We start from the raw sequence: 7,917 nt of genomic DNA on the forward strand, positions 1-7,917 counted from the left end.
CAGTTCTGGCATGTAAGCTCCGTTTTTCACTCGATATCACAGCATATTTCACAATCTGAAAGAAAATAGCACACCTAGATTAAGCAGCCACATTCACACTATTATGTTGACTCTAATCCAATTACTGAAGGGTATTCTTGATCATAGTTCCTATGGATTTCAAACCAATTTCTATTTCAATAACAAAAAGTAGATGGGATTTCTGTTTCTCATTGTTGGAAATTGTATAAAAGGATTCAATGTGCGTGTTTGAAAGATTGCGTATCAAGGCCATTTTCGATCTCAATTTTGATTGAAGACTGAACTTTTGCACATGCAATATACTTGCTATCGATATTTTATCTCATATACTGTAGTATCAAATACTCTTAAAGGTGCATTGCACTTTATTGAATGTTCTGATGAATGTTTTTGTCAAATGTCTTACAAAATGATTATTTTATAACTTATAATTGTTGGATTTGTTCAACTATCTACTTGATCATATTCCATCAATACCAATGGACAGTATAAATACTATTAGATTATAACATCATTTATACCATATCAATAGTAAACAGTGATTGTCAGTAGATAACTTCTTCATCAATACCACATAACCTCAGTAGATAGATAAATCATCAATACCACAAAACCTCAGTAGATAGCTACTTCATCAATACCAGTATCATCAGTAGATAGCAAGTTCATCAATTCCAATATCAGCAGTAGATGGATATTTCAGCAATACCAATATCAGCATTAGATAGTGCAATACTACATATCAGCAGTAACTCGTAACTTCATCAGTAGTAATTCACAACTTCATCAATGCCAATATCAACAGTAGACAGCTGCTTCATCAATACCAATATCAGCAGTAGATTTATAACTACTTCACCAATGCAAATGTCAGCAGAATGTTCTGCAAATATCAGCAGAAGATAGCTATTTAGTTCATCCTCCTAGATGAGCAGTAAATCGTAAGTCACAACTTCATCAATGCCATATGGAAAGGTTTCTATACAAAAACAATTATCTTATAAACCATCTACACACAGTTTCCACCTCGATACACCTGAGCACACATTTTTGTCCAAGAGCTTCCAAGTAGAGAACAGTAAGCAGTGAATTGTCTCCACCACAGTCTTTGATTACACTACACGGTTAAGTGCATAGCATCATATCTGGAAAATGGCCTCTGTAATTGTTTTTTGTCGAAACCTCAAGTGTTTCCTTCATCCAATCAGAATTTGTTATATCAAACAAAAGCTAACACTTCCCCCTAAAAACCCTTTTCATCACTTGGTCAACAGATAACGCAATTCAATGTTATAGCAAAGGCGAATGTGGTAAATCTGTTGAAAACTACCAAAATGTAGGTTTTAAAAGTCAAAACCTCAAGTGTTCCTTACAATATTTGTCAAATTGTATGTCAGTAAATGCAGAAGCACACTTATATTGTCCATACACTAGTGTCACTAGAATGAGCAATGGCCAATTATCTTTAAATTGACAATCTTGTGCAAAAAGCTGTTTTGTCATACATTTGTAAATTCAATGAACTATGACTTTGCTAAAGAGCGCTTACAAATTGATATGCAATATCAGCAGTAGGCAGCTGCTTCATCAATACCAATTTCAGCAGTAGATAGCTACTTCAGCAGTGCAAATGTAAGCAGAACATACTGCAAATATCAGCAGAAGATAGCTACTTAGTTAATATCCCCAGATGAGCAGTAAATCATAAATCACAACTTCATCAATGCCAAAATCAGCAGTAGGCAGCTACTTCATCAATACCAATATCAGCAGTAGGCAGCTACTTCATCAATACCAATTTCAGCAGTAGATAGCTACTTCAGCAGTGCAAATGTCAGCAGAAGATACTGCAAATATCAGCAGAAGATAGCTACTTAGTTAATATCCCCAGATGAGCAGTAAATCGTAAATCACAACTTCATCAATGCCAAAATCAGCAGTAGGCAGCTACTTCATCAATACCAATTTTAGCAGTAGGCAGCTACTTCACCAATGCAAACATCAGCAGAAGATAGCTACTTCATTACTACCCCCAGATGATCAGTAAGTCACAACTTCATCAATACCAATCAGTGGTAGGTAATTAATTAATCACAACCAGTGTCAGTAGTAAATATAGCTACTTCATCAACGCCACAGATCAACAGTAGATAACTACTTCTACAATACATTTTAAGGAGCATAACAATTATACAAACTATAACAATAAAAATCTAATAAATATTCATATTATGCCTTTAGCTTCATGGATTTAATAAGCATATGTTACTCAACACTCTTACCTATAGACTTCACCATAGTCCACTTGCCTATCATGCCTACTCTATCTATAACATTTATACATAAAACAAAGATTTGCTTTAATTTGAGCACAATTTATAGATTTTCCACACCTGATCTTTCCAGTGGCCATGCTCTTTCTGTGTCCTAGCTCCCCAAGTGGACTACTTATTTTGGATTACAGTTAAAATGCTTAACACGGTCGTCTATGGAAAAACCATCCGGCAAACTGAACTACTAAAATTAGCCATGATGTAATGCATCTTTGAATGGATCTGGCTTGTGATTGGTCATCTTGTGATGATTTGAATCCTCCAGGCACGTGCCATTACCACTAAATAATACAGCATAAACTATCTGTGGAATTTGTGGCACTTTGTGTTGGCGCAAAAGTGAAACTCTCACTTGGTGCATGGATGTATGTCTCGTACTTCCATGCTTGGTGCTTGTGGTTAGATTGGATTGATAACAAACAGATGGCGAGTATGATTGACAAAGTTCATGGGCAAAGGTCTGCTCAAAATTCAAAGTATATAGTCAATTTTTACTTGGGTTTCACAATCATTGATAAAAAAACAACCAGTAGATCCCCAAATCAGAATTGTTCTATAAGTGTGCCCTCATTATAATTATGCCAATTTATGTTTACTCTCATTAATTGTATTTTTATGACCATTTATTGAATGCTTTACTTGTAATACACATCTGTATAATTAAATTTTGAGTTCAACTGAATGCGTTCATCATAATTAATAAAAAAAATTATTTATCAAAAATCATCTATGGCATAGTCTATCTTACCTACAGCATGGAAGAACATCAGACTCAGTTGGTCATAATAACACTTTGAATTAAGTCAGATAATGTCAACTATTATCAAATATAGCATTTAGCAGGAAAACCGGAAATGATGTCTTTGTGTAGATGTTTATTTGTGCTTTGGCCAGGTGGTAATCAATCAATTACACCTACGAGTAATTTGTAAGATTAGCAAATATAGGTCAACAATTATGATTTTGTACTGTAAATGCAGTTTTAATAGCATTATACCGCTTTAAACCGCTTAAATGCCAAAGATGATCAGATCAATACTAGGTGAAGTATGTTTTATACTGATCCTTGTGATGGTCATGAAAATGGAAATTATGGGACAAATTTATACATTGAAACTAATTACCTCACATCTAGACCTGACATACAATCATGTGTAGTAAACTTAGTTTGTTTTTGGCTAAAATTTTTAATGCACAAAATACTAGGTCCTATGTAATAGGCATGTTTGTGCTCATTCAAGACAGACCTGAAACTGACCTCTAATACATGTCTTCCATGGGGGTATTGATTTCAAGTGGAATAGCCCAATCACAGGACTTTTACTTTGAGAAGAGTAAGAGGGATAAATCTCCTCAACAATTCACCAGGAGAGTGAAGTGTAGTGTGCCTACAATGCTTAAAACTCAATTATGTTCAGTTTAAGGTTGTACTACACCCCTTGATAAATTTGTGACTTATTTTTGCATTTTTCTCAAAAAAATAATAACACAGTGGTAACAAAAGTTATGTATATTATAGGGGCAAGGAATCCAGTTACTACACTGGAATTTCAGTGACTCAAGACAAGCGATACGTTATTTATGATAAGAAAAGAGGTACAGCTAGAATGTACTTCATTTCTTAACATATAAAATGAACCACTTGTCTTGAATCACTGAAAGTAATTGGATTCCTTGCCCCTATAATATACATAACTTTTGTTATCAGTGTGTAGATATTTTTTGAGAAAAATGCAAAATTAGTCACAAAATTTATAGGGGTGTAGTACCACCCTAAAGAAATTAATCCCTTTGACAGTTCTGCTCATCATTCTCATGCTATAATATGATAAAAATATGTCTAAATGGAACTCAGTTCTGACATGTGAGCATTTGATCAAACAAACAATATAAGTAAGGCCCTAAATACCGAAATGCGCATAATTATCTTAAAACATGTAATTTAAATAATAATTTCCCTGGCTTGCATTGTTTATTATGATCCTCGCATGTATTAATTTGTATCTCACATTGTCTTACGCCCTGCTAGGGTAAAGCATATAGGCCGCCTCCTTCTTCATTAATTATCTTGAAAATACATATTCAAAAAACAACATAATTATTTTGATTGACTAAGCCATCATTCTGAAAATCACTCAAATGACTAGGCTGAATCATTTACAGCTCAAAAAGTTGAATATGTTTTTTAAAATTTTTAACAGACTTTCTTAGTATGAATGGCATCCATACATTATTTTTATAATTAATTTGGAATCCTTTCATCACATTCCTCATGACATATTTCTCAGATTGATATCAAAACAACTACACAATGGGAAAATGTACCAGTTATATGCAATCAGAAATACCACATTGTATAACTCATAAATTAATGAACATATACAAGTAGATTGGTAATAATATGTTCCATGCCTGCGCCCTCTAAGCGCACTTGAATTCAGTTTACGCAGGTACAGCTGCCGGCCCTACAACCTCACTTGAGCGTATGCAGAGCGCTCAACTTGTTAGCGCTTGCACGCCAAACTTCCTTCCTTTTCGCTATTTGAGCTATTTTTGAGCTCACTAATGCACCCCTCACCTTCCGCAGTATGGTATTACTAAACACTTCTTTTAGATCTTTTATAAATCCAGGTTTGGTCCTTACCTATTAAATAATGAAAATACTGAACATCGGACAATAAATAATAGAATAGTAACCTTGTCCTTATTTTCAAATATTTATAACTACAAATAATGAGTTAGATTTCACTGGCATTAGCTTCACAACCACAGGTCTAGTGAGATGTCAACAGTATAGTATTCTTAAGATGATCTAAAGCTTATTTAAATTGGGCAGAACCCTGAGGCATACCAGTTAAATAGGAAGTTTAAAAATTGGGGACAATACTTCGTAAACGGAATCCCTTTAATGCCTATGACAGGTGAGAAGCCACATAATCTGATAAGAGCATCACAGCTATTATGAGGGAAGACTTTGAACCTGTAATCTGGGTAGATTAAGGCCAGTTAGCAGGTCAAACATTTGTTTAAAATTGTTAAAGGAGTATTTTGTGATCCTAGCATCCTCTTTTTATGACATTTTTCAGTAGATATCCACGAAAAAAGCTTATTCCCAAAATTTCAGTTGATTCCAATTTTGCGCTTGTGAGTTATGCATGATTATGTGTATTAAAAAAAAAAGAAGAAAAAAAGCGCAGTGATTTATAGTGCGCTACGCACAGGCACAACGCCTAGACGTTGATCCACAAGCCTCAGCACACTTTACAGTGTTTACAGAGTTTACACTGCTCCTGCTACTGATATTACTGAAGTATGGAAGTTGTTATATATACTGCTGATATTGATGTTGATGAAGTTGCTATCTTTTTGGTAAATTACATTGAGTAAATTGCTAACTGCTGCCGACACCATTACCAATAAAGTAGATACCTACTGCTGATAACTGGTATGTAGCTGCTATCTAATGCTGATCTAAATATTGATGAAGTAATTTTCTACTGTAGAGCTTGATATAATTGAATTGGTATTAATGCAGTTGCTATCTACTGATGATATTGGTATTGATAAACCAAGCAAACACAAAATGTTTTAAATGGTTCAAAAGGTTTAAATGTTGGGTTATATACAGGGTATGAAAATGTTGCAATAACATTTATAAAACATTTTTGGAAGTGTGATGAAAAACATTCTAAGAGAATGTTATTCAACTGTTGACAAAATATTTTGCAAGATTGCCCAAGGGAATGTGCAAATAACAGTACCATATCTCTTATCTCTCATGCCAGCAAGGTGCTGCTCCATTTCATTGCTGAAAGGGGTCATCTAGAAAGTGAGTTACCACCAGAGCAGGCAGGTTTCAGGAGAGCAAGGGGAACTAGAAACCAAATTGGAAACTTGAGAAACCTAACGGAGAAAAACATGGAATTCCAGCAACCTTTAGTTCTGTGCTTCATTGATTATTTCAAGGCATTTGATTGTGTCCAGCATGGCAAATTATGGATCATCATGAAAGATATGGGCTTCTCTGCACATGGGGTGGATTTGATTAGATCTCTATACAAAGGACAGGAAGCCACAGTAAGAACAGAAGGTGGAGATAGTGAATGTTTTACAATTGGCCAAGGAGTACGCCAGGGATGCATTTTGTCACCATACCTGTTCAACATATATGCCGAGCATATCATGCGGAATGCACTTGATGGCTACTCGGGTATGGTTGCAATTGGAGGACGACAAATAAGCAACCTCAGGTATGCTGACGATACCACCCTCATTGCAAGAACAGCTTCCCATTAACCGAGTTAAGAAGGGCAATGAGGAGTATGGATTGTTCCTAAATGTCAAGAAGACAAAGGTCATGATTTGTGATGGAAACGTAGACCAACAAGTGAAGGCCGGTGGAGAGGACATAGAGGTTGTTAATACTTTCAACTTCCTTGAATCCCTCATTGTAGAGGAAGGAGGCAGCTCCCAGGAAATCAAAAGATGGTTGGCTATGGCAAGAACATCTGCCATTGCAATCACAGACATTTGGAAAGATAGAGGAATCTCTAGAACAACAAAGATGAACATCATGGATGCCCTGGTCTTCCCGATTGCCACATATGGGTCTGAAACATGGGCTATTGGAAGAGCAGATAGATCTAGAATCCAAGCTTTGGAACAGTGGTGCTGGAGGAAAATGTTGAGAATTTCTTGGAAAGAACACAAAACAAATATATTTGTCAGAAGCCAGATAGGAGATCACACCTCATTATGCTAGAAAATTGACTGGAAAAACTTCAATATTTTGGCCATGTTTCTAGAAGAAACAGAGATTGCTTGGAGAAGATCATTGTTCAAGGTCATGTTGAAGGACATCGCAGAAGAGGGAGACAGAAGACATGTTGGTCAGATGGAATCAAAGAGTGTACAGGACTATCTCTTACTGCAGCCTATCATCTTGCACAAGACCAAAATAGCTGGAATAACATCATAAAAAGGGTCACAACGGGTCAGTCATGACTCATAGGACAACAACGACGACTATAGGTCAGAAATCAATGTGTCCCAAAACTGCCAAAACTTTCCCACAATACTTAACAAATTTGTAATGCCGATACCATATACCTTCAAATCATTGCTGCACTAATTCGAATTCCAACAAACACAAAAATTTGGTATCATCACCACAATCAATTCAATACAAGCAGAGGAAAATGCAATAAATGCACATCAGATATCACAGCAATAATTTAGAACCATAAAATCCAATATATATTTTATAAAGCAAGACAATTGCAAATTTCACTGCTTGAAATATTTAATATGATTTGTCAGCACTGTGTATGAATAATAAAATACAAAGCTGATTTCAAGAAACTTAAATGTCAATATTGAAAACTGTGTGGTTGCAGGTGCACACTTTACCTCATTTGAAAATCCCTGTGGCAGATTGAAGCGGAAAGTGTTCCACTTTGGTGGAAATGTGCTATTGATGAAGCGTAAGTGTTTCAATTTAAAAATCTATAGCAAAGTTTTACTTGTATGCTTGCTTGGTTTATGAACATTTGATCTCCTGGGT

The 7,917-nt window shown here is 35.4% G+C and overlaps 2 protein-coding genes across 2 annotated transcripts; both read left to right on the top strand.

The window, feature by feature from the left end:
- The first annotated feature begins 6,272 nt into the window (after window positions 1-6,272).
- Window positions 6,273-6,650, top strand: LOC140147317 (uncharacterized). The gene has a single exon (XM_072169095.1). The coding sequence runs from the start codon at window positions 6,273-6,275 to the stop codon at window positions 6,648-6,650; it is 378 nt and encodes a 125-aa protein (XP_072025196.1).
- Window positions 6,651-6,711: 61 nt separating this feature from the next.
- LOC140147319 (uncharacterized) lies at window positions 6,712-7,116 on the top strand. The gene has a single exon (XM_072169096.1). It carries the CDS (start codon window positions 6,712-6,714, stop codon window positions 7,114-7,116), a length of 405 nt encoding a protein of 134 aa, XP_072025197.1.
- Window positions 7,117-7,917: the final 801 nt, after the last annotated feature.

This window comes from Amphiura filiformis, chromosome 3 (assembly GCF_039555335.1).
Source record: "Amphiura filiformis chromosome 3, Afil_fr2py, whole genome shotgun sequence".
NCBI classification, from domain to species: Eukaryota; Metazoa; Echinodermata; class Ophiuroidea; order Amphilepidida; family Amphiuridae; genus Amphiura; species Amphiura filiformis.

Bases quoted from the DNA above. Each gene is read 5' to 3' on its own strand.
- LOC140147319 (XM_072169096.1), top strand. From the start codon at position 6,712: ATGATTTGTGATGGAAACGTAGACCAACAAGTGAAGGCCGGTGGAGAG.
- LOC140147317 (XM_072169095.1), top strand. From the start codon at position 6,273: ATGGAATTCCAGCAACCTTTAGTTCTGTGCTTCATTGATTATTTCAAG.